This window comes from Ammospiza nelsoni, chromosome 11 (genome assembly GCF_027579445.1).
Source record: "Ammospiza nelsoni isolate bAmmNel1 chromosome 11, bAmmNel1.pri, whole genome shotgun sequence".
NCBI lineage: Eukaryota > Metazoa > Chordata > Aves > Passeriformes > Passerellidae > Ammospiza > Ammospiza nelsoni.
Window position 1 is genome coordinate 3,084,631 of NC_080643.1, and position 26,729 is coordinate 3,111,359.

The 26,729-nt window shown below is 40.4% G+C and overlaps 1 protein-coding gene across 1 annotated transcript in view; it reads left to right on the forward strand.

Annotated features, from left to right (window-relative positions):
• Positions 1-26,729, forward strand: part of LOC132078192 (contactin-3-like) — a 78,590-nt gene that overhangs the window by 34,245 nt on the left and 17,616 nt on the right. Inside the window, exons 3-9 of the mRNA XM_059480204.1 lie at positions 2,599-2,802; positions 4,830-4,932; positions 5,888-6,072; positions 13,969-14,105; positions 16,047-16,176; positions 17,641-17,791; positions 25,077-25,204. Of these exons, the coding sequence (XP_059336187.1) occupies positions 2,599-2,802; positions 4,830-4,932; positions 5,888-6,072; positions 13,969-14,105; positions 16,047-16,176; positions 17,641-17,791; positions 25,077-25,204 (1,038 nt within the window). The remainder of the gene's footprint in view (positions 1-2,598; positions 2,803-4,829; positions 4,933-5,887; positions 6,073-13,968; positions 14,106-16,046; positions 16,177-17,640; positions 17,792-25,076; positions 25,205-26,729) is intronic.

Here is a 26,729-nt window from a genome sequence, read left to right on the forward strand (position 1 = left end):
TGCTTCTTTTCCTGCTGCATCTCCAGATCTCCACGCTGTTGTGGACATCTTTCTTCTTTTTATTTCCTCCTATTTTTAAGCATGACATAATGTTTTGAGGAAGGAAGCACAGGTGGTTCAATAAATAGCAGAAGCAGGAAAGGCTGGTGTCACCCACAGCTGCCTTGTGGGTGTCTCAGTTTGGAGTGGAGGAGAAAATTGGCTTTTTTTGGTCCCTAACTTCAGGGGACCTGTTCAGCCCTGAGATCATTGTGTCCACCCAGCTCTTCTGCAGAAAGAATTCTCCTCTATTTTCTGCCTTTCCCATTTAGAAAGACCCCACATTCCTTTTTCCCTCAGACCACGTAGTGCCCTTCAAACCCCTCAGGTGTGCTCTCTTTTTTTCTTTATTTTCAAAATAATTTAATGCTTCCCACTGCACTAATTCCCCCATTATTTCATAACAAATCCTTGCTGCTTTTCTTTCCATAAATTAATTACACCTCTGAGTTCTGGAGGAAGGAATAGTGGTGAAAGCCATTGGTGATCCTGAGGTCCATGGAGGTGATGGTCTTGCAGGTCTTTTCCTCCTTATGGTTCTGGTTTTGGCAATAAATATTTATAATATTTATTTATTTATTTCTAATACTTATTTATTGATTTATTGATTTGTCCTATTCATTTATCTTCATTTATTTCGAATGTTTTTAAATTTGACAGAAGTTTAACTCCTGAGCCTGTTAATGGTTGGCACAGGCCGCTGCTGCGGAATTATCGTAATGGAAAGAGGTTTAAATATTGATAGAAGAAAATTAAATGCAGGTTAATGATCAGCCATTTCATTTGATGCCTTTTCTGCATTAGGCAGCCCATAAATATCTTAATAATTTCATTTATTGAGTGGGGGGTTTTTTTCCACCTGCACAGTCTTGCCCTGTGTTGAATTGTCCTGCTGGCTTTGGCAGCCTGGGGAGGGGTTGAGGCCTCAGGTTGTGTCACCTTTACATTCCATGGTGCACCCACATTTGTGCACCCTCAAATTAAAGCTGTGCAGGAGGGGCTGATCTCCATTTCGTGGGGGCAGTGCCAGTGCTGCAGACACTGCAACACAAGAGAGGTCAATCAGGCTGTAATCATTGCTAATTAGCACCTCCAGAAGCTGTAATCTTTGTATAAGTGCCACGTGGGTGAAAAAAAAAATTATTCCTTGCCTAGAACGCCATTAAAAATTTATTTTCCTTTGATCCTGTAGGAAATGAATGAGACAAACTCGTGGCCTGGCACAGGAAGGGGCTTTTGCCAATTAAAATTGGCCACACAAGGCTCAGAGTGATGCTCAGGAAACAAAACAAGTGCAGTGGATTTTTTTGCCAAATTTCTTCGTTTCTCTTTCGAGGTGTGGGTTTGTTTTTTTCCCTTTCACATAATCATAGTGAGTGGTAGGGAGGGCTACTTGGCCACAACACAAAGAAATGTTTTTAATGGAGTTTTTTATGGATTTTTGTATGAAAAAAATAGTTTTGCTGTGTGATGAGCCCTACTGGGAATTTAGGCTTCTTCTGACATCCTTATCACGTGGATTCTGCTGTCCTGATTCTACCTGCTAATCATCTGGCTGAGCAGTTAAGTAGCTACTGAATGAATAATCTTTCCATTTTAGCAAAGTTTGCTCTCGTTTTTGCTGTCTGCTCCTATTTCTGTGCATAATAAATTTCAAAAAAAAAAAAAAAGAAAAGAAGTAGATTTAAGCAAACCTGCTAATATTCTGGATTTCTTTTGCCTTTTTTTTTCTTCTGCTGGAGGAGATGGTGAGAAAAAAAATGGGGGGTTTTGCTACTTTCTGGTACTTTTTTAACTGTATTTTTCTGTCACTGCCTCTGTTTGTTACAGAGTACAGTACTGTAAATAATGCAGTGCTGTCAAATATAGCAATAAAGCAGTCTTTGAAGGGGAAAAAGGTGGAAAAATCCTATCAAACACCTTTGCATGTGTGCTTTTCCCTATCCCAGAGATGGTGAAAAAAATGGGGGGTTTTGCTAATTTCTGGTACTTCTTAAAATGTATTTTTCTCAGTCGTTGGCTGTTTGTTACACAGTACAGTACTGGAAATAATGCAGTGTATTGTATTTGCAGGGATCCCCGTGGCAGGGAGGAATGATGAATCTCACTCCATATTCTCAGAAGGCTAATTTATTATTTTATGATACTAGAATATATTAAAGAATACTATACTATACTATACTAAAGAATACAGAAAGGATACGTAGAGAATGCTAAAAGGATAATAATGAAAACTCCTGACTCTTTCCAGAGTCCTGACACAACTTGGCCTCAATTGGCCATTGAGTCAAAACAATCCACATGAAACTAATGAAACAATCTCCAAACACATTCCAAAGAAGCAAAACACAGGAGAAGCAAATGAGATAAGAATTGTTTTCCTTTTTCTCTGAGGCTTCTCAGCTTCCCAGCAGAAAAACCTTGGGCGAAGGGATTTTTCAGAGAGTGGAATGCCGCATCAGTGCTGCCAAGTGTAGCAATAAAGTACTCTTTGAAGGGAAAAAAAAAGTGGAAAAATCCTACCAAACACCTCTTCTTGTGTTGTTTTTCCCCACCCAGACCTGTCGTTCGCCTGGATCTTCAACGAGTACCCGTCGTTCGTGCAGGAGGACAGCCGGCGCTTCGTGTCCCAGGAGACAGGGCACCTGTACATTGCCAAGGTGGAGCCCTCGGACGTGGGCAACTACAGCTGTGTGGTGACCAGCAGGGCCAGCAGGAGCCCCGTGCTGGGCTCCCCCACGCCCCTGGTGCTGCGCACGGACGGTACGGAACGGAATGGAATGGAATGGAATGGAATGGAATGGAATGGAATGGCATGGAATGGCATGGAATGGCATGGAATGGAATGGATGCCAGGGGACACACGCATGGTGTGATGGTGTTCATAGGGGGCCCAGGATGAGGGAAGAGATGAGGATCTGACTCCCATGTTTCAGAAGGCTGATTTATTATTTTATTATATATGTTATATTAAATATAATATACAATATACAATATACTATATATTATATATTATATATTATATATTATATATTATATATTATATATTATATATTATATATTATATATTATATATTATATATTATATGTAATATGTAATATGTAATATACAATATGTAATATAATTATATTATATATTATTTTATATTATATATATTATATCAAAACTATACTAAAAAGAATAGAAGAAAGGATTACATCAGAACGCTAGCTAAGAATAGAAAAAAGAAGAAATTAATAACAAAAGCTTTGGTCTCAGACAGAGTCCAAGCCAGCTGTGATTGGCCCTTAAGTAGAAACAACCACACGAGACCAATCACAGATGCACCTGTTGCATTCCACAGCAGCAGATAACCATTGTTTACATTTTGTCCCTGAGGCTTCTCATCTTCTCAGGAGGAAGAACCCTAAGGAAAGGATTTTTCAGAAAATATCATGGCTACAACACGGAATGAGCAGATGTCTGAGGCAAAAAAGGGCATTTATTTCTGGACCTCGGTATTTATAGAGTTTGAAAAGCAGTGACTGTGGATTGGAGGATGAAATTGCCACCTCTCCAACCACACTGGTCAAACCAGCAGTCCATTGTTGCCCTGATTAAGTTTTTCTGAGCCTTCTGATGTTGACATTCTTGTAACGAAGTTTCTCACACACTTTCTGTAAATAGTTAATTGTTTTGCATTCTTTTATGGAGGAGGAGAAATTTCATGGACTGTTGTCTAGTTCAATGTCATTGGAGAGGTGGCACTGTCACCCTCCAATCCACTGTCACTTTTGGAAATCTGTAAACGTTGGAGTCAGATAATAAACTCCTTTTCTCTTCACCTTGAGAACAGCGGTGTGTGTCCTCATGTTGTTTCATGTCCTATAGCGACAGTCCATCAGTTCTGTCCTCCTCCAGAAAGGAATGCAAAACAATCATTATTTACACTGCATTGCAAAAATGTAAACATCAGAAGGCTTGGAAGAACTTTAGAAGAACAGGGCAACAGGGAGCTGCCAGGAGCCTGACTGCATTTGCAGCAACTCAGTTCCCAGAGTTTTTGGCTCTTGCAGCATAAATTCTCTTGTGTTGTTCTGTCATTGTCACCTTTGTAATAAAGGGTGACACCTTTGTAATGAAGGAATGGGACCACCATGGGGTTAAGAATGATTTATTGCTCAGATAAACATCAGTCTCAGAGGCTGAGAGGTTTTAGAGGAGCAAGAACTCGGCCATAGCTCAGAGAAGTCACAAGTTCTTTGTTACAAGGCAATACAGAACTTTCTAACCCAATAGACAGTTGCCACAGGGTTTATTTTGCTTTTCTTACCTATCACCTTTACTTACTTCTGCTGCATTGTGGATACTTTTATCTTATGGGCTACTATTACACATATGCTTCTATCATAACTTGTAAACTCTTAGTTTATTCCATACAACCCCACCCTTAGATTATAAAACCTCCACCATTTTATCAGTACAGTTTATCACTTGAGGCATATTCTCACCTACAACTATAGAAACAGAACTATATTATTTTTCTGCTTAATGTCTATGTGTATTTTTACATCAATCCAAGCATCTCTCAAGGCTGCAGATCAAACCCTTCAGTGTCTGTGCAAGTTTCTGTATTTCCAATTCCCACAGTCCAAACTTTCTTCTAAGATAAACCCTGTTGCATCCTAACTCTGTCCCTGATATCACTGTGCTTCCCTTTATAAGCAGATAGTCAGAGAAATAATCTTGAATTGCAAGAGAGGGAAAGAAAACCCTTTGAAAACTTGACCTTCTCAATTGTCTCACGCAGGTGTGATGGGGGAATACGAGCCCAAAATAGAAGTTCAGTTCCCTGAGACCCTGGCAGCAGCCAAAGGCTCCACTGTGAAGCTGGAGTGCTTCGCACTGGGAAAGTAAGTGTTCGTCTTCACTGGAAGGTGAAGCACCTTTGGGTTCACCTGCACAAGAGCTGTGGGGCTCTGGGGTTTCCCTGATTTTGGTCATCACAGCTCCTGCCTTGAAATGAGAGAGCAGAGACTCATGAAGTGTATTTTGATTTTGTTTAGAATTAAGATGTGTATGTTGGCAGGGCAGGAATTCACATTTCATTTCAAATTAACTTGAGTAGATACTCTGTGGTTTTGCATATGACCTTTGAGCTAAGTCTCTTTTCTTTGTGCAAGGAAATGGTGCTGAAGCCTGTGAGAATGTTGTCTGAATTTTCCCCTTAAATGTACTTGATGCTTTCATAATATTGTTCTTTCTTTATGGCCAAAATAAAGACGGAAATGCATTTCTCTTCTGAATGATGCTTCCATCACAGCTGATACCTTTTCTCTTTCACAGATGATCTGAGAATGCATTTGTGTTTCTGTAACTGTATTTATTTACCAGTGTGGGGTTTGTTTGCAGGCAGGTTGTCAGGTGCCCATGTCAGATTGATAACTTGATCACACACTGTTGCTTTGGCTCCCTGGAGAGGAGAGGGGAAGTTTGCAAACCAGAGCATTAAAGGCTGCTGGAGGATGGCAATTCCAAAAGACTTGCCTGGATTCTTCCTCTGTGGAAGCCTCTGGTAAATCACACCCATCCTCTGGGGAGGCCACTGCTGATTTACAAGAAATGTTGCAATTATTTGGCATTCACAGAGTTATTCCTGACAAATTTGGGACCACAAATGCAACGTAGGAATCAGCAGGGAATGCAAATCAGGTGCCTGAGTGTCTGACCATCTGTCATGTACAGTGTGGTTACTGCATTTAACACAGCCTGCAAGTCACTGCTGAATTTAGTTTGCTTTAAGTATCTCATTATGACAATCAAGGACTTTAAGCAAAACTGTTTAAAATCTCATTACTCTCTCTTTAGCCCCGTGCCTCAGATTAACTGGAGAAGAACTGACGGGCTGCCATTTCCAAGTAAAATAAAGCTGAGGAAATCCAATGGCATGATTGAAATCCCTGATTTCCAGCAGGAGGATGCAGGGCTCTATGAATGCATTACTGAAAACTCCAGGGGCAAAAACATTGCAAGAGGACGTCTCACTTACTATGGTAGGAAACCTCTGGTCTGTCTATCCCTCCTTTCTTTACTCATGAAGCAGAAACTGCTCTGGGGTACTCTGGAATTTCCACTTTCTGCAGTTCCATTGGGCATTTGGGCTTGAAAATCTGTGGCATTTTAAGTGCTTGCAGAAAATGAGAATTTCTGCAGTAGTTTCTTGGTAAGGTCTCTAAGAAATGGCTTAAAAGCTCACAAGGATTGCTGAGAGTAAAGCACAGTGTGCTTGTGCTTGGTTTTTTCTCTGATGGAAACACTATTTTTTTTTTAAGAACATTTCTTTTTGGTCCATTGGTGAAACCTTCAATTTTCAGTCAATTGGATTTATTTGGGGGATCATTTAGGCCTCCCATTTATGACAAGTACAAATTTTGTCTTGCTTTGTGAAAAGATTACTGATGGATATTCTCAATCCTGTGCTTTCAAAACAGCCAATTTTATTTTAAAATGAGTAAATAAATGGGAGGATATAATCCAGTATAGGAAATGAAATAATATGAAATTTTATAGCTGGAAAAAAAGCAGTCTCTTGTGCATTTGAGGCTATAGAGTGAAATGAGTATCAGCAAAGCACACTGGTGGTGGTGCAAAGCGAGAGTGATTTGCAACAAAGTGGTAATTGACAATTTTTGTTAAAGCCAGATCTCAGCAAATATAATTTTCTTTACTTCAATGGCAATTTAAACAGTGATTCTGACTCTGCCTTGGAATGTTTCCCTCATGGAGGAATATTTGAGCAAGGAGATGGGTTTAGAGTTGGATAAAGGCACAGAGCAGGTTCTTCACTGCCTCTCCATGGGGAGCAGCTGGCTGGTACAACACACATTTTGGTCCTTGAAGATTTTACTTTAAGGCACAATAGGTTTTATAAGGAGGAAGGAAAATTTCTCTCCTTTCCAACTTCCAAGTTAATCTAATTGAATGAAGGCCCCGTTGTTGGAAATGTTCAGGGTCAGGTTGGGCAGGGGACTTGAAGCAGCACAAATTTTCCATGCACTGATTGTAATTATGACTTTTTGAGAAATCCTGTGGTTGACATAGGGCAGCAAATCCAAGCTGCTTCATCTGCCAGTGTCCTCTGCCATGCCAAACTTGGCACTGTGCATCTGGTTCTATTAAGTGACCTTATTTATTTTTTGCTTGAAAGTTCCAGAGTTGGGGTTTGTTCATCATTTTGCCTCAACATTCCTATGGCAGTGTTAAATCAGGACAGTTGTGAGATACATTACTGTAAATAAGATATAAATTAGAGTAGGTAAAAAATAGAGAAATCAGATATAAAGTAGAGTGAATTTGTTCATCAGTCCTTGTAATTCCAGCAGTGCCATTCCTGGGGTTCCTGCCCTGCTGTCCAAATTCTTCTTTGCTCTGGCCACAGAGATGAAATAAAGGATGTTGCTAATGAGCAAAAGCAACTCATCTGCAGTTCTGTACCAATGGAATCATTGGAACAAATGGAACCTTTTCAGTGCAAATCCAGACAGGGATTTGAACCCTCCTACTCCAGGAGGAGTGGCTGCCCATGTTAGGAGGCATCCCTGATATGGATGTTTATCTTGAGAAGAATAATGAGAGCTGTAATGGCAGTAATGGCACTCCAACTGTTTCATTTCATTTGTTCTGCTTCATGGAACCCATTCTGCAGAATTAAATAGATCTAAGTAATCTTTCTTCTTTTGGTGCTTGCTTTGTTGTTGCAGTTAGAATTCCAACAAGCCTGGATTCGGGATGAGAGCATTTATAACTTCTCTTGATAATTCAAAGTTTTATAACTGAAGATAATGTCTTCTGATGGGTTGCCACCTCATCTGGTGCCAGAGCCCAGAAATCTGTCTGGTGAGGAAATCTAACCACATCCCAGTCAGCCTTCCAATAAAATATCAATATTTAAGGAAGTTGTTCTAAAAGCAGATGAGGATTTGGGGGAAACTAATGCAATAAACTGAAGACACAGAGTAAAAAATCACCCATCTGCCAGAAATACCAATGCTGTCAAAAATCCACAAATCTGCTGTTTTTAGGGAATGGTGGCTGCTGTTAGAACATTTAGAAGTTTAAGGCAAGACTGCTTATCAAACATGGAAAAATAGAAACATTACAAAAGCACAAATGTCTTTTTATTTCAATAGTGACAACATTCATTTTCCTCTGGGCAGAACAAAGCACATTTCTGCCTGACCCCAAAAGAAATCAGTATGAGAAGGATTGGGGTTAATGTTTTGCAAGTTGTTGTGGTGAAATAATATGAAAAAGAAATCTTTATGCAGAAAAAAGTATTGATAAAAATCATTCATGTCCCTGAAATATAGGTTTTTCTTTCTTTGCAAACTTTAAAGATTCTTTGAAATGTAACATAAAGCTGGTCCTAAACCAAAGTTTGAAACATTCATTGCTCTGGTACAAAGTGAAACACTCCTATTCTGATTTGTTTTATGACCTGAAACTGCAAAGTTTAAAATCTGAAAATCAGGTTTTCCAGTTCATAAACAGTTTGGTTAAAAGCCTTCCTTTTTCATCCAATAATGAATTACAGCCTTGAAGCCACAAAGTCCTTGAACAACTTCACTCCTGTCCATAGTCACTTTCCCAAGAATTCCTATAAATCTATCACATCTGTAACTCCTGAAAGAAATGAAATGAGTCTGTTTTATTATAATTATGGTGTGTTTTAAATATAGCTCTCCACCCATAGTTGGAGTTGATAATTAAAATAGATATTCTAAACCAGATATTCTGGGTTCATTACAGTACTCACAGACTATTAATCTTCCTTTTCTCTCCTGAAGGATTTTATCAAGAAAAGCCTGACATCAAATGTTCAGTTTCTTGTCCTTTTTACAGTTCCAACATTTGTTAAATGCCAGTTTTCTACTCAGGAGAGCTCAGATTGTGCTAAAAATAGGAGAAGATTATCCAACTTTGATGGAATGTAGAACCTGAAGATTTAAATAATTTGCTTTCCCTTTATTAGCCTGTTCGTTTGTCATCGCTTTTAGCTTCCCATAAAGAGATAACAGGGGAAAAAAAAAGAATCCACAGAGGTGTTCCATGGCAGAGAAAAATGAGAGGAGATGAAACAATTTCATTTTTGTCTTTTAGGATGCAATTAAATATGAAGCACGGTAAAGATATGTAAAGCAATTAATTTTAGGTGTAATTGAAGGAAATATATTCTTAATTAGCCCATGCTGATACAGCAGCAGTCCTGCTTGGCAGTACCAAGGTAAAATGTTTGACAGGAGAAGGAAATTCTGCTGCTGTTCTCCTTGTGCTCTGAAGTGCTGGTCTGTGGTAACAAAGACAAAATCCCCCAGGAATCAGTAGAATCTGCCTCATTTTTTTAGTGTGTTAAGAAATATGGGTATATTTTGTTGTTTTTTTTTTTTTTTAATAATCTATCAGCAAAACTAAACTGAAACTGTTATTTGTGTATGTGAAAGAATTTCTCTGTTTAGAGGTTTTATCTGATGGTCTTGTGCTTGGCAAGTCTTCAAAATATAAACAGCAAAGTTACAAATGATTGAATAATATCAATGAGTTGCTGAGCTTGATCACCCAGAGTTTAATTGTTAATGCTGTCTAATAATACCATTTCTTTGCTGCCCAGATAAACAGTTTTTTCTTCTTTTACATACTAAAGCTTTTCCCTGTTGCTTGAGGGCATTCTGATTTTCCAATGAGAGCCAAAAAATGAAATTTTCAGAGATGTCTCAGCTGCTTCTCCAAGCCCAGCTGGTTCAGCAGAACAAAAGTGATTTGTGCTTGAAATCCTTGGAGTTCTGAGGTGAAAGCAGAGTTCATCCCTGCTGCGGGCATAAGTGGGAGTGTCAGAGCCTGGCTTTGAGGCAGGAAAACTGCAGGTCACATTTTTGGGGTGGGTTTTTCTCCTGGTTGCTTCACAACTTCCCCTCTTGTGCTCTGGGAAGTTCTTTGTGCTCTGATTTTCCTGCCCAGCTTCTGAGCTCCCCAGAGGTGTTTCAGAGAGTTCCAGCCCAGCTTTCCTGGTGGAAATGTCAGAGTGCAAGTGTAAGAATGGAACATTTTGTGTGAATCTGGAGGAGCTCCCCAGGGGCTTTGGCTCCCAGCAGTTCTGCCTTCCCTTCACTGCATTCCTACAGAATTAAAACCAGATTTTTGTTGGATTCTCTCACTCTGAAGGAAATAATACATGAAAATACGTGTTTTGCTGCACTGTGCGTGGTTAGGCCACAAATAATTCACAAATCCCAGCCCAGCCTCTGGAAAGTGTCACTCCTTCAGCCAGAAGCATCCCTGCAGTCGTTCTTCCTTCACATCAACCCCCAGGACATCACAAAGGATTTTGTAAAATCTGAAAAAATGGGTTTTCCTTCCCTTTTAGCCTACGGGGGAGGCCTGGAGTGTAATGGAGCAACAGTTGTTTCCTGCAGGCTCAGCTGGCTGGGTCATCACAACCACGAGAAAAGATGAGAGGCCTCTCCCTGGGATGCTCTTTATGAAGTTACACACTTGTTCTCTCCTTGCCTCTGGGACCACGAGCACTGCAAGGAATATTTTAGGCTAAAACAAGTGAAGCAAAATCCAGGCTGGTGCTTTTCCAGGTGACTGGCCATGGAGCTGACGGCTAAACTGCCTCAGAAAATCACTTTACCTACAAGCATGTCATCCTGGGGGAGCTCCAGATGAATCTTTCATGAAGATTGCACAGCAAGTTCCCAAGAATTCTTAATATCATCCCAAAATACAGATTCCTATCACAGCCTCAAACCCTGCACTGTGAACTCCTTTAAAATTAACTTCCAACCTCTCAGCTTACAGGACAATGTGTATTTTTTTTAAATCTCAGCAAGGATGTGCTGCCTACCTATTCCTTGCTTTAGAAGAAGGGACTCCTTTTCTCTCCTCAGGAAGATCCAGGTTTCACAATAACTCTGCAGTAGTTCCAGGAGGTTCCTTCCCTTCACTCCATTCCTACAGAATTAAAACCAGATTTTTGTTGAATTCTCTCACTCTGAGGGAAATAATACATAAAAATACATGTTGTAATACATAAAAATACATGTTGTGATGCACTGTGCGTGGTTAGCCCACAAATAATTCACAAACCCCAGGAGAAAATGAGGCTTTGTTAGCAAGCCTTCCTTCAGGAGCACGGATGTGGCAATGATGGTGGAATCACATCTTTAGGGCAATAAGATCTGCTAAAACTTGAGAGGAATAAAGCTGGTTATTCGGAGTCCTTCAGATGTCCTCAGAGCTCAACAAAAAGGGGCAGAGCTGGGCTTGGCAAACCAAACTCCTGTTTTGGGAGGGTGTCAGAGCATCAGAGCAATGACAGAGCTTCTGATATCTGACTTTATTTCTGCACATGAAGCACCTTTATCCTGGCCAGGAGTTAGAGTATTCCCAGCTGGAATTGCCCTCTTGAGCCGCCTTTTCGATTTTGAGCTGGTTGGTGGAATTGTTCTCTTTCTAAGACAGGTTGAAAATGGTGCTTCTCTTCCTGCTCAGCTCCTCCATCAGGAATTGGAAGAGAAAAAAAGAGCTTTCCTCCAGGAAATCACTGGAGTCTCCATCAGCACAGACAGGCAGCCGGAATTTCTCACCCTGTGCCTTGGGAAGCTGCTCTGCTTTACTCTGTTTTCACATTTCTGCTTTATTGTGTTGTGTGGGAACTTGGGAGACCCTCCCATGGAGACTGCCTGACACAGTCCTAAAACATGATTAAATAGACGATGATTTTTTAATTGGTAGAATTGAATCCAAGATCTTTAGACTTGAAAATAGTTTATATTTAACCTGCTTTCAAGTGGAGGTGGGCAGCAGATGTTAATTATTCCACATGTATGGATCCATCAGTAATTCAAGCAGTGCTGAATGTTGCGTAAATGTTTAGGTGTGCAAAGTGCTCATTACATGGAGCCCTGAGCTTTCATTCCCTTGAAATGAAAATTCTCCCAGTGACAATGTGGGATGAAGCAAGGGCTGGCTTAACTTCAGTGTTGTAACATGGACTTTGAGGATTTAACCCAAATTAATACCAGTGAAATTGTACATCCATGTGACACAAAAATCATCCTGTCTTTGGCAGCTGACCTTGATAAAGAGGGTGCAAAAAATAAATTATCTCCACATCGGTGAAAGGTCTTAACCTCATATGGATGTTAAAAAAAAAAAGGTAATATTCAGAGGGTTTCACTGTCAGCAAATATTGTATTTATCATATATTTATATATATTATTTTATATATATTATTTTATATATATAGTATTTATCAAATATAGATATAGTATTATATACTATATCTATATTTGATAAATACTATATATATGTATATAATACTATATATATACAATATATAATATGTATATAATACTATATAGATATATTATTTCTCAAATACTATACAATATACTACTATATACTAATATAGCATAGTAGTATATTGTATAGTATTTATTGGTAGTTCAAACCTCAGTGAATACATTTCAGCAAGTTCTTCTGTAAGCAGTTAACCCTAAATATGGGCACATAAATCATAAATAGATAAATCATCTTTATCATAAAAGCCTGGTGCTGTACATGATCGTGTTGGGGTCTTTTCACTGCATTGCAGAGCCTGGGATGAGAGGAAATTTCCATGCTGGGAAACAAGGAATTTTTAAAATGGAATTAGTGCCAGCCCTGACCCAGGCCTGGCTGGGCTGGTGCTGTTCAGCTCTTGGCTGTGCCCACTCTCCTCGTACCCATGGGCAAATCTTTAATTTCCCTGGCCTGAGTTAATTGCTGCTGAGCTCCATTGCAGTCAGAAGTTCCATGGGAATTAATCTGACCTCCTGTCCTTCCTAAATTCGTGTAGTAAACAATGTTTTCCTACATCACCAGGGACTTGTTTTCTCCCTGTTGGTTCCACATGAGGGTGGTAGGAGACTTTCCTGAATTACTGACTTAAGAGAAGCAAATTGACTCTGGAAAATTCTAGCTAAATGTTTGCAGCCAAGTTTCATCCTGCTCTTTCATCTGCTCTTTTCCATAGGCCATGTCCAGAATTCATCTTGGAGAAATAGCATAGGCTGAGATGATAAACCTTCTAGGAAATTAAATAAATTCAAAGAAAATTCACAAATTACCTATAAGATAGTGTTGAACTGATGTGTGAAATGGCACTAAAGGAATAAAAATAAATTACTGTTGTCTTTCATGCACTGATGTTTATTTGCCAAGTGAGCTTTCTACTTCCTGTGAAAGCTGTAATGGATGTTTTAAATATCTTTACAGTTTTAACTGCATTTTGGGTAATTCTGAAGGATGTCTGGTATAATTGCTTCAAATTTTGGCTTAAAAAATAGTGATTTTTATGAACTTCATTCTACTGCTTTGCATTACCCAAATTCTGTGCCAAGACTTCTGCTTTCAAAAACAATCTCATATATCCATGTTTTCATCCAGTTAAGTACTGCCTTGCATTAGAAAGCAATTTAAATGGTATTTAGCACTAAGGCTGACATACCATTATTTTTTTTAAGACTTAAAGGATTCTCTCCAGCATTAATTTGATGATTTAGCCACATCACTTATTTAATTTCACTCTTGCCATTAATGCCTTTCTCTTACGTTTGCCTCGATTGCAAAATGATGTTGTTTAATCATTTGAGATTTTAATATTGGCTTCACCAGTGCAGCTTCAGTGATCTGTACTCTCCGTTTTCTTCTGGCTTAGTGCTCGTAATAAAAATGTACAAGAGGAATAATAAGTGATTTATTTCATCAGGGGGCTCAGAGCAGAACCAGTGGGAAGCTGTGTTGGCACAGATGAGCCTGTGCAGAAAATGGATGAGTTGTGTGCCCATTGCTGTGACCTGGAGCAGTAAGTTGTGTTTGCAGGTGTTTGTTGTGTGTTCTCCCCGCAGCAAAGCCTCACTGGGTGCAGCCCATACAGGATGTGGAGGTTGCTGTGGAGGACACCTTGTCCTGGGACTGCAGAGCCAGTGGGAAGCCCAAACCCTCCTACAGGTGGCTGAAGAATGGAGAGCAGCTGGCCATAGAGGTAACATTCTGTTGGAAAAGAGCGGTGCTGTGTACAATTAACAATATCCATCCATCCAGAGTGTCCTGGTATTAGCCAAGAGGAGTTTTGATACTGGGTTTGTGGTTTTTGAGGGCATCCTGATGAAGCCTCAACAGCTGTAAAGACAAATTATGCTGTACAAAAAATTCCAGCTAAAAACGTACTCAAAAACAGTAGGACCACAAAATGAAACATGTAAGGAATGACTGGAGAAGGAAGTTTAATAATGATATAAATAAAGAACTGTAAATAAGGGATGGAGAGCTTGAATTATTTTACTATATTTGCAGCTGGCGTTTCATTAAAGGCAGTAAGAAAATATTTTCCAACTTCTTGACAAAACCCCTGAAGATTCAAGGGTTTACCGCTATTTGTTGCAAAGAATGGAATACAAACAGCAACATGACATAGATGCTTTATTGCAGTTGCCACAGTAAATTAATTGAAAGTAATGCATTTGATAACAGAGAAGTTGAACTTAGAAGGGGAAAGGTCAGAAATGCAGAGCAGGATCTGATACCCCTTATTTATTGATTTTAAGTCTCACTGTTTTGGAAAGCAGCCCCTTTCAGGTTATCAGGAATATGAACTGCAGACACTTCTACCTTTGGCCAGAGCCTTGTGCTCAGCACTGAGTTTTGGGGAGAAAGGGCCTGCTCAGGTGAATTCACTGGCTGGTTCTGAAAAATGAGCAGAGCACTGGAAAGCATTTCTTACATCCCTGCTGGCTAAAAGGAGTGGTGGTGCTTTGTGGACAGGTTAATGAGGGAGCACAAAACCCTCTGTGGGTGATTTAAGAGCATTGTTGCTGTTCATACAGAGCCACTGAGGCAGTGGGCTCCTTTTACCTCAGGAAGTACAAAAATACCTTGGGATCACTCAGTCTCCTGTTTGTCCAGTTTGGAGTGATGCTGCCCAGCCTTTTGGCTGTGACTTCCCTGGGAAACAGTGAGGGAGCAATTTGGGAAGCAGCCCTGGCAGGACCATGGGAGCTGTGTGTGTGCAGGGATCCGGTGTCCTCTGCTCCTTCACTGGTCCTCCTGCTGGGTCTTCTTCAAAACATGTTCCACTCAGGAACAAATCTTCCCCAAGAGAGAGCTTGGGATGCTGCAGAGGAGATCAGGGCATGGGCACTCAGCTTTTCCCCCTTTGGGATTGTTGTCTGTCTGTCTGACTGTCTGTCTGAGCCCCTCGCACTCAGGAGCTGAGCTGCCCTGGAGTCACCCTGCGCTTGGGCCAGATCCAAAAGCAGCACTTAGAAAACACTTCTGGGCAGGCAGTTTGGGGTTTTGTGCATTCCTGGTTTTCCCCAAAGCTGTTCCCCAAAGCTGCTGCTCCTTTGGCTTTGACTTCCTCCCTGGTTCCTTTTGCCACCGGTTCTGCCACTCATATCAGTCATTCCTGCTGTAATTGAGCTTCCCAAAATCAGCAAGGTGAGGAGTCCCAGGTACTTGAGAAGCTGAGCTGGCTCCATGCACTTCAGTTTGTGCCTTTGGTTCAATGGCTGCTGGAATTTTTTCTGCAGTGTTAGAGCTCATTAGCGAGTGGCACATGTGAAATCCCTTAAATGGTGTGAAATGCCAGTGCCATCTGCACAGTTTGGATACTCTGGTCTGTCTGAGGGGGCTGGTAGATTCTGTCAGTGTTTCTGGAGAAATAAAGAGCATTTGAGATTGCCAGACCTCAGTGCAAGTGGGCAAATTAGAAGAATTACTTTGTGCACTGCATGAATCTCCATATCTGATCACCATTGCTGTACCATGCTGCAGTCCTGTCACTTCTTCTAGAACTGTTCTCATTATTATGCTTTTGCATTTAACCTATTCATTGTATTTATGCTGTCTTATCTCTATTCCTTACTTATTTTAAATTTTTCACAGGAAATATATCATCAATAAAGATATTTTTCTTAATATTCAGGGAAGGATCCAAATTGAAAATGGTGCACTTACAATATCAAATCTAAATCTGACAGATTCTGGCAGATACCAGTGCATAGCTGAAAATAAGCATGGTGTCATCTCTTCGAGTGCAGAGCTCAGGGTTGTAGGTAAGATGTTCCTTTTTTTCACTAAAACACAAACCTCATTATCCCTCTCCACACCCCCTCAGATTGCACCTCAGATTTAACTCACTCGGCTGCTGTCACTGAAATAAAACGGTTTTGTCAACCTGATGTCTTTATCTGCAGAGCAGAGGAGTTGAGTCATCTGCTGCCTGAGGATTTTCAGGCCAATCATTCATTTAATGCAGAACAGGATAAATTATTCACGAGGGGAAGAGCAGGGATGGGATAAAACCCCTGGTGTGCTCTGGGGGTGCTGCTTGGCTCCATCAGCTGCTCTCACTCCTGTGGGGGCTCAGGGACACCCTGGGGTTAAAAACCTCTGTGTGCAGCCCTGGAGGAGCCATTTCCTGTCACCTCACACCCGCTGGCATGTGGAACTGGGAACATTCCAGTTCCCTGAGGTTCAGCGAGATTCCTGATGTGATATTGATTACATTGATCAGATAAATGTGCTCCTTTCAGCAGAGCATCCACTTGGGCAGGTGCTGAACATGAATCTGGGTTCATTGAGCTTTGGTGGCTTTGATTTTCTGTGCTTGCCCTGTTGGGCTGCACTCCTGAGGCCTTTGGAAGGTCTCAAACACTGAATTTCCTTTCCAAGTTCAGTGTTATATAGGGAGAGGCCACAAGCCTTCTCAAAACTCTTAATTCATTAAAAGTTCACCCAGAATGATGTGCACTGTCATTTCCTGTCATCTCACACCCATTGGCATGTGGAACTGGGAACATTCCAGTTCCCTGAGGTTCAGCGAGATTCCTGGTGTGGTATTGATTAGATTGATCAGATAAATCTGCTCCCTTCAGGAGAGCATCCACCTGGGCAGGTGCTGAACATGAAACTGGGTTCATTGAGCTTTGGTGGCTTTGATTTTTTGTGCTTGCCTTGTTGGGTGCTCAGCTGCACAGCTCAGACCTCTGGAAGGTCTCAAACACTGAATTTCCTTTCCAAGTTCAGTGTTACATAGGGAGAGGCCACGAGCCTTCTCAAAACTTAATTCATGAAAAGTTCACCCAGAATGAGCTGCACTGTCATTTCCTGTCATCTGACAGGCACTGGCACATGGAACTGGGAACATTCCAGTGAGGTGCAGCGAGATTGCTGGTGTGATATTGATCAGATTGATCAGATAAATCTGCTCCCTTCAGCAGAGCATCCACCTGGGCAGGTGCTGAACTTGAATCTGGGTTCATTGAGCTTTGGTGGCTTTCACCTTCTGTGCTTGCCTTGTTGGGTGCTCAGCTGCACAGCTGAGACCTCTGGAAGCAGGATGAGGTACAGAAAAGGAGGAGGAAATGCCTAATTGCCCAATAGAAGATCTGTCTGAACTAATTAATGGTGTTAATTATGTTTGGAGTCTGAGAAGTGCTCGTGTAAGTGCTAACTAGTAGTATCATTAATGTCACTAAAAGTGCTTTATTTCACTGCTACTACCCCTTCTGTTCCAGCTTCTGCTCCAGATTTTTCCAAGAGTCCAATGAAGAGACTGATCCAGGTTCAGATAGGCAGCACAGTTGATTTTGAGTGCAAACCCAAAGCTTTCCCCAAGGCCAAATGTTCCTGGAAGAAGGGAGGTGAGCAGCTGCAGGAAAATGAAAGGTACCACGTTACATTGGTTTATTTGTTTTAATCTTACAAGAAGCTTTTGTGTGTCCTTTTATGCAGTCGTGTCAGCTGTAGACCCAAACACTTGTGAAGTCTCTGAAGTCTGGCTGGCCTGGGGTTTTTTGCTTGTTTTTTTTGTTGTGATGGTTTGAGAGCACTGAGAGGGCAAGTGTGCTGCTTTCTCTAAGGTCAATGGTCAGATTTTGTTTTCAGTTTAATGTAGAGTTGGGTCTGATTTAGAGAGAGCCAGGTACTGATAGGAAATTGGGAATGCTAAAATACTAAAAGGCTTCAGCAGAATGCTCTGAAAATGTTGGCAAAGGGGCAGTTGAGGTGTGTTACAGCCATGGGGATGATACAGCTGAGGAAAGAAAGAAAAGTTAATTTGGAGGGCAAGAGTAGCAGATGAAAACATGAAAAGAAAAGGAAAATGTTCTTCCAGGTTCTTTCCAAGCAGCCATGATCCTACCAGGGATAGCAGATACTGCCATCATTGTTTATGTTTATTTGTGAGGGTTAGGGTGATAGTGGATGTATTTTCGGATTGTGATTCGCAGGGGAGAGTTTGGAAGTCACCCACACCCCCAGCTATTGATTTCCAACAACATATAAATGTTTTTTTCCAGCAATACCCATTAAAGCACTATTGAATTAGTCATAAATTGAAACGGCACAAGTGTGCTGGTTAAATTGTATAAAAAACAATGCAGGGCTCTCCCGCACTGTGCTTGGCAGGATAATTCATGGACAGAGAGGGTCCAAAGGCCAGGCATGACACTGAGGAGAGCAAAGAGGAGGGTGTGCAGGAGGATTGCCATGGTGGTGTGATTTAAGGAGTGTGTCCCTGCTCCTCTAGGACTGGGGGTGATTTGTACAAAGCTTAGCCTGGCATCAGGAACCTGCTTCTGAATTAGACAAAATCTTCCGGTCCTGTTCCTGTAAAACACCACGTTCTGCTTTTCTTCTGCAGTTTTTAAACACAGAAGTTGCTCTCAGATAAATAAAACCTGGAGGGACATCAGTGGAGACCTTTATTTGTGCCATCATAAGGCTGGAGCTGTCTCCCTGTACCCAGAGGCTTTGGGCACTGCCATCTCTGCCCTGGCTCTTTGTTCACGGGGGCCTCAAGAGTTTCCATGAGTTCTGGTGTTAAGTGTTGTCAAATGTGACAATTTGGCAGCAGTTGGGGCATCTGTTGCTGCAGAGCTGGACATGGTGCCACAGCCTCCCTGGCTGCCTGCCTGCAAGCAGGCCAGCAAAATCCCTTCCAAAACAGCACTGCTTCTAGCCTTTAATTAAACAATATTAATGTATTAAATTAAACTGTGACATCTAACATTTATGTGAAACTTGTTGCCTTTTGATGGATCTCAGTTTTATGTTTATGACTGCAAAAAACACACAGCACCCGATTTTGTCTATTTAGGGCAATTCCCAGCTTTTGTCCCCGTTCCATTTCCATAAAAAGCTGAATGGTATTAGTTTCATTTGGGGTGATAGTAGCAGGCTGAAGAAATCAACACTCAGTTTGCAAAAATGAATTGAATGTGATGCTGCCTGCTTTAGGTTTATGAACATAAATTACAGCTGTTGCTTCTGCCAAGTGCAGGTAATTCCAAAATATGACCCAGAGCGTGCATTTCTGACAACAGACTCTAAATGGCTTCCAGAGGAAGCACAATAACAAGGCAGTAATCCTGAATTAATCTAAATGAAATAAACTTGCCTTTGGAGAAGAGCAGAGGGAGGTTCTTTGCAGAAAACCCTGGAGTTCATTACTGTCTGCTGTGAATAATTGCAATCCGTGAATTTCATGCAGTTCTACAAATTCCTGCAATTCAGGAAGAGGGTTTCAAATTAGCAGAACATTTTTCAGCCCTGAACTCCATTTCCAGTGGAGAAGTCTGCTGGGGAGGGTTTCCTCTTCTTTAATTGCAGCGAGCAGGAGGAACGGGTTCCTGCCACAAGGGAGGTCCAGCATGGGCAGCACCTGGCAGAGGTGGGGAGGCAAAAGGAGCTGAATTTTAATTAATTCAGCAGCTCATTTAATTTAATTAATATTTGCAGCAGCATGGATGGAATGTTGGGGTGTTGTTGTGAGGGTCCCCAGGACAAAGTGAGAGATGAGAATTGACTCCAAGTTCTCAGAAGGCTGATATATTATATTATATTATATTATATTATATTATATTATATTATATTATATTATGTTATATTATATTATATTACATTACATTACATTACATTACATTACATTGTATTGTATTGTATTATATTATATTATATTCTAAAACTATACTAAACAATAGAGAAAAGAGACATCAGAAAACTAAATAAGAGTGATAATAAAAACCTGTGACTGACCAGAGAGTCTGACACAGCTGGACTGGGATTGGTCATTAATTAAAAACAATTCACATGGAACCAATCAAAGATGCACCTGTTGGTCAGCAACCTCCAGACCACATTCCCAAGCATTTGGGTAATTATTATTTACATTTCTTTTCTGAGGCTTCTCAGCTTCTCAGGAGAAAAATCCTGGTGAAGGGATTTTTCAGTAAATATCCTGGTGACAGAATTTATATGTCTTAAGAAAACTCCTGTTTGAATAATGAAAATAAAGCACAAATACTTGAATTTCTTGTGATCATAGAACTTGGGTTTCACTGAGGCACTGACCACAATGCTTTGGTGAAGCCTAAGAGAGTTTCATTTTGATGGCGCTCTTGCTCGTGTTCCTAATTTATTTTTAAATGGTGCTGCTTTTTTCCCTATGTAGAAGATTTGGATAATGACTCAGTAAATTTTAATTAAATGAGCTGAATATAGTGTGTCTTGTGGAGGGGAGAAAATATAATTCAAAATGGATTCATGAGCTCTGGGCTGAGAAATCGCTCAGCATTGAAGAAAGCAATCTTGTTTCTTGTTAATTTTGCAAAGTATGTGATTTTTTTTTTTTCTAGAATATCTTTAATAAAGAGAGCTGAACATTAAAGAGCAGTGGAGTGCAGAGAGCAGTGAAAGCATAGGATAACATGCAGAAGGAAAGACAGAAAATGGGAATTAAATTTAGTGCCTGAGACACCTCCAGCTCTGGATGGATGAATTTTTGTTGTCTTTTTATCCTCCAGAAAAGGAGGATTTGATGCTTAACCAAGGTTAAATGCTCCTCATGCTGGTTTAACTTACCAAAACCAGAATAAATGCTGAAATAGCTGTTGTCCAGACATAACCCCTTCCAAGATTTCCTTAATGTTTTATGTATGTACGTGAGTTTTAATTTTCAGTTTGTGCCTGACAGTCTCTGCGTGTGGTGGGTCTGAGCTCCTGGCTCAAATACCTGACTGCAAGAGGGTTAAAAACCAGGATTCTGTGAAAATGCAGAGCAGCATTTAAAAATAATTCACCTTTAAACAATCTCACTAGATATTTCTACATTTACCAAGACTAGAAAAAAATGAGAATATGCTGCAAAAACTTCATTGAAAGACTTCCCAGTAGAATTCCCTTAGGAAAACTCCAGTTTTAGCAGCTTCCATTGTGGCCAAGTGATGGCAAATTAAAGGAGGAAAGAAATAATTCCTGATAAAAAATTGCACTATACTTAGAAGTATTAGTTAATGGTTTTAGCTTCCTTGCAATTTGAACTCAATATTTTTATTCATTTTGTGTTACAGTTTGAAATGCTGTGATGTGAAAAGCAATGCATTTACTCACCAGTACTTGCATAGGATTTTATTTTGCTGACTTGCCTGCTAATTAATCTGCTTTAATTTAGTTGGAATTTGATTGATACATTAAAAGACAGCTTTGACCCACTTTTCCCCTGTTCCTTTGCACTGAGGCGTTATGAACTGGAAAGGAATATGTTTGTGTTTATTACCATATCAATAAGGATCTAAAATGGTTGGTTGTTTGGGTTTTTTTTTGTTTGTTTTTTTTCCTAAATAATCTGAGAATTGAAACAGGCAGTGATTCCTGAGTTTGATGGTGTTTGATACTTCAGAAATACAAAATTGCCTTGGGAAGGTGAGCAGGTTTGCAGTCATCAACAGCTGCATTAATGACACCGAGTTTCAATGGAGGCACACTCTGTCTTCTCTCTAAATATCAATATTTAAAGATGTATAATTTTAAAATAAGTGTTTAAAGAGGTAAAATTTCTGTCAAGTTGGGAACCCCAAACTCCTGAAGTTGTTCAGTCCTTCTCCCCATCCTGCTGATTTCAGTGGCAGGGTGTGGGGGTGAGGTAAGGGGGTTTTATTTGACTGTAGAGGAAAAGAATCTCCCCAAATACCAATTTACCCCAGTTTTGCTCAGGAATTAGTGAGAGATGTTGAGTTTGTCAGTGATGCTGTAATCTGATGACCAAACAGGTCCTAAATCCATCTCCAGCTGGAATTGAGGTGGGTTTGGGACCATCACTGAAGATTTTGTGCCGTTTGCCAGGGTGCCAGAAGGGTACTGGTTGTGGAAAATGGAATTTCCATGGAAAATTGCTGCCCTTAAGCAAAATAATTGGGAAAACACCTGTAGATAGAGGAAAACCAAAGGCTGGATTGTTATTTGTGTGTCACAGGTCTGGGTCTCTCCTGGCAGTGTTCCAGCACTGTGTGTGAATATTGAATAATTCCAGTTAAACTGAAAGCTGTGCTTTCTCTCCTGTTTCAGCAGGAGGGGCAGAGCTGTTTTTGGGGTTGGGGTTTCCACAGGCTCTGAGCTGCATTTCCTGTTTTGTAATTGGAAAAAGTGGAGCATTGCTCTTTTTCTAATTTACCAGTAAAGATTTTGCTTCAAGTATATTATTTTTCTCTAATTGATTTTTTTCCCATGTATTGTTTGCTTTCTGTTTTTACTTCTATAAAAAAATTCTAAATTATATCAGGGTTTTAATAAGCTTTCTGTTTAATTATTTTAGGCAGGCTAGGCTTGGAGGTAGCTCCGAGCACTCTAAAAGTGATTCATGTTAATTAAACAATAGACATTTTCAGGTTTATTCCCTGATCCTGCTTTTTCTTCTGTTTGATCTTAGGCTTTGTCAACACTTGGGGTTTCTTTAGTTTTGTATTATTTCTGTTGGAAATTGCATCAAAGCAGACGAAGCCTCAGCTAGAAAGTGCAACAGCACTTGCTTGTAACCATAATTGATATATTTTAACACCTTTTTTTGATGTCATCCTAATTACCTATAAAATGTATCACTCATGTCTTTAACACATTTTAAAATACCTATAAACCATATGGCACGGTTTAATTAATTTTAAATGTTCCATCTCACATGAAGTGCAGCCAAATATGACTGAGGAATTTTCCAAAACAAGTTAATGAACCCCAGGGAAGTCACTGGTGAGGCACATCCTCCCTTGAAAAAACACCTCAAATGCCACCACAGCAGCTGAGGTACCTCAGGATGCTTTGTGTGGTTATAAATGGATTAAACTTCCTATTTATAGCTCTCTTTCTCACCCCAATAAAATGCTTCTGTCTGTTGTTCTAACAGGGTGACTTGTTATCTCCTGTTATTTGCATCTGCTAATTTCATTATTGCACCACCTCTGCCCAGAGGAGGAGCAGCTCAGAGACAGCACTGAGAGCTCAAACACCCTTTTTAGGGAAGTACAGAATGCAATTTGAGCTAATTAAGAGAAAAGCGTTTAAAAGTTGTGTATATTTCTGTGCTGTAACTACAGAAACTCAGTTTTCCTTGCAGAGAGAGCTGTGGCAGAGTGCAGATTCAGAGGCTGTGAGGATGAGGAGGGTTTGCAGCTGAGGGAGGGAGTGGAGCAGTGGAGTTCCAGAGCCCTGGAGTTCTCCCACGGCTGGGATTTGCATTTAGGGAATGTGGGTTTGGGTCAGAGGACGCAGGATGAGATCACCGAACCTTCCCGTGATTAAATTTACCCCAAAATCAAATCTAAGCCTCCCTGGCCATTCGTTGTCATCTGGGAGAAGAGACTGAGCCACCCCTCACTTTTGGAAATCTGATCCCACCCCAGCAGAATCCCACCACAGAACCCAGCTGGGATGAGTGCTGGGGATTCACTGACTATTTTACCTCAGGAGTGTTGAAAATAAAAGGAGCAGCAGAGGTGTGTGATGAATTCACTCCTTTTTCACTGGATGGAGCAGCAGGTGGGAGTGAGCAGGCAGAACCCTCCCAGCTCTTGGTGGCACTGTCAGGTTTGGTGGCATTTGCTGCCTTTTCAGCTGGCACTTGCCCTAAAAGGGAGCAGGACTCAGATAATGCAGGCAGAGCTTTGCCTGGAGAGGGTTTGTTTGCTGCTCACTTTCCAAATTTCCACATCACCATCCAGCCAAGGTACTGTGCTCCAGTTTGGTGCCTCTCAGATGGGTTGATGGGCTGTGAGAGAAAAGCTCTGAAGCTCTTTTGACTTGGGCATATCAGGAAAATGGATATTTTTTCGAATTTGTTAATTTGGTGTTTTTATATATATTTATATTTTATTTATATATTTATGTGTTATTATTTATATATTTATATAGATTCAGTTGTTTTGCTGCTGCAGGTTGTCTCAGGGTAGAAGTCCTTGCAGGATAGAACAGATGGGAAGACAAGAAATAGGGGAAAAGGGAATCAAATGAGCCTTAGCTGTGCTGCTGTCTGGGATGTCACTTCTGCTGTGGGGACATCCCTGCTCCTCTGTCCTTATCAGTTTTCTTCTCTCCACATCTTCTATAAGCACCTTCCTGCTTTTCCACGCTCTCCCTGTGTGGGGTGAAGGGAATTTTCTGTCCTGCAAGCCCTTCCACAAAGGAAGTTCATGAGCAGCCCTATGGAGTTGTTGTGGTAATCTCAGTGACTTCAGAGCTGCTGTGCTGGATTTCTTGAGCTGAACAACAAAAGAGCTGAAAATTACTCCAGTTTCAATTGGTTCAGCTGAAAGAGGTGGAGCTCACGTGGGATTTGCCTCTTTCACACCCATACATGTGCCCACATCTCTTAAAAAATTGGTTCCAGTGGTTTCCAGAGTGATATGTCCAAAGTAATACGTAGTTGAGTTCAAATTTGTTGTGGATGGCCACAACATTTTTCAAATGTTTTGTTGTGGATGGCCACAACATTTTTCAAATGTTTTGTTGTGGATGGCCACAACATTTTCAAGCCCCAGGCTGGTAATTGTCCAGATGTCAGGTGACATGGAGCTCATTTTCTTCCTGATTGTTGACAGAGTCTAATATATCAGAGATAACACTAAAGCATGAAAGAATTTTGTCTACAAATGCTGTGACTTTTCAAACTCTCCTTGTAATTTTCCAGGATCAGCCTGTTAAAGGATGGAGGGCTGAGGGTGGCCAACGTGACCAAGGGGGATGCTGGCACCTACACCTGCCTGGCCACAAACCAGTTTGGAACAGCCAGGGGCTCCACCAGCCTGGTGGTTACAGGTGGGTGAGCTGGAACTGCAGCCTCGGGGGCCTGCGGTGCTGTGGTACAATGTAAAGGCCATGAGAAGTTATTTATTTAATGTATAAAGATAAAAGGATAGCTGTTACAGCTCTTTCATTAGTGTAAAAGACGCTGAGGGATTTTTTTCTGCCTTTGACAAAGATATTTCTCAGATGTGAGGGAGTTCTGAACACTTCCCTCCCTCCTCTCACTTCTCTAAACACTAAATAGTGCAATTATGCTTTTAAGTTCGTGGGGGTTTTTAATTTGTTATGAAAAAAACATGTCAATCAAAAAAATCTTTGAGGTAATTTTGTATTCCTGTGGAAAATCTTTTGCCCAGAAGAGGTTTAAATGCTGTTTGCTTGTGGAAAAAGATGTGGTGGAAACTCCAGCTACAGGGGAGCATTCAGGGACTCCACGGGCAGTAGAACACAGTCTTTGAAAAGTAAATTTTATACAGAATTGTTGTTCAGAGGGATCCTTCCTCCAAGTCATCCGTTCCTGGCTGCTGGTTGAGATACTGGATGAAAAGAGCCAAGAGTTTGTGAAATTTATCTGAAAAATGTCTTCTATCATAACGTTCTTTTTCAAAAATTTTAATATCTAAAAATTTCCCAAACTCGGAATTATCTGATATCCCACTGCATTACATATTATTTTTTTCTCAGAGGTCCAAACAGAATTATTTTGTTCAGTGAATTAACATATTCATATCCTTTTATATACAAATAATAAAATTATATACAGAGAATTCCTAGAATTAAATTTCATTGTTACAGTATTTACAGTACCTGAAATTTTTCCCTGTTAATGTGATTCTGGGATGACAAAGAGCTGCTCTTAATGACACTATTTATGTTCTGTGTGATGTATGGACCCAAATATCCAATGTGCTCCTCCTCAAGTGGATTTCCTGCAGTTTCTGGGTTTATTAGGGTCTTCCCTTTCTCCCTCCTCTTCACCTGCCCAGTGGCTGCTGCTGTTCTATAACCCAGTGGGGTTGCTGAGAGCCTCCCATGGCAATTCCTGCCCCTGGATTCAGCTTGGTGCAGTGGATTGGCTCAAATTCAGGCTCAAATTCACCTTCCAGTGCCCAGCAGCTCCTGCTGGGAAGTTGTGATATTTTCAGGGTCCACGTTGTGGGAAGGAAAGATGAATCTGACTCCATGTTCTCAGAAGGATTATATTATATTATATTATATTATATTATATTATATTATATTATGTTATGTTATGTTATGTTATGTTATGTTATGTTATGTTATATTATATTATATTATATATTATATTATATTATATTATATTATATTATATTATATTATATTATATTATATTATATTATATTATATTATATTATATCTTATCATATTTATGCTATACTAAAGAATAGATAAAGGATACTTACAGAAAGATACAAAGAATGATAATGAAAGCTCATGACTCTCCCTCCAGAGTCCTGACACAGCTGGACAGTGATTGGTCATTAAGTTAAAACAATTCACATGGAACCAATCAAACATT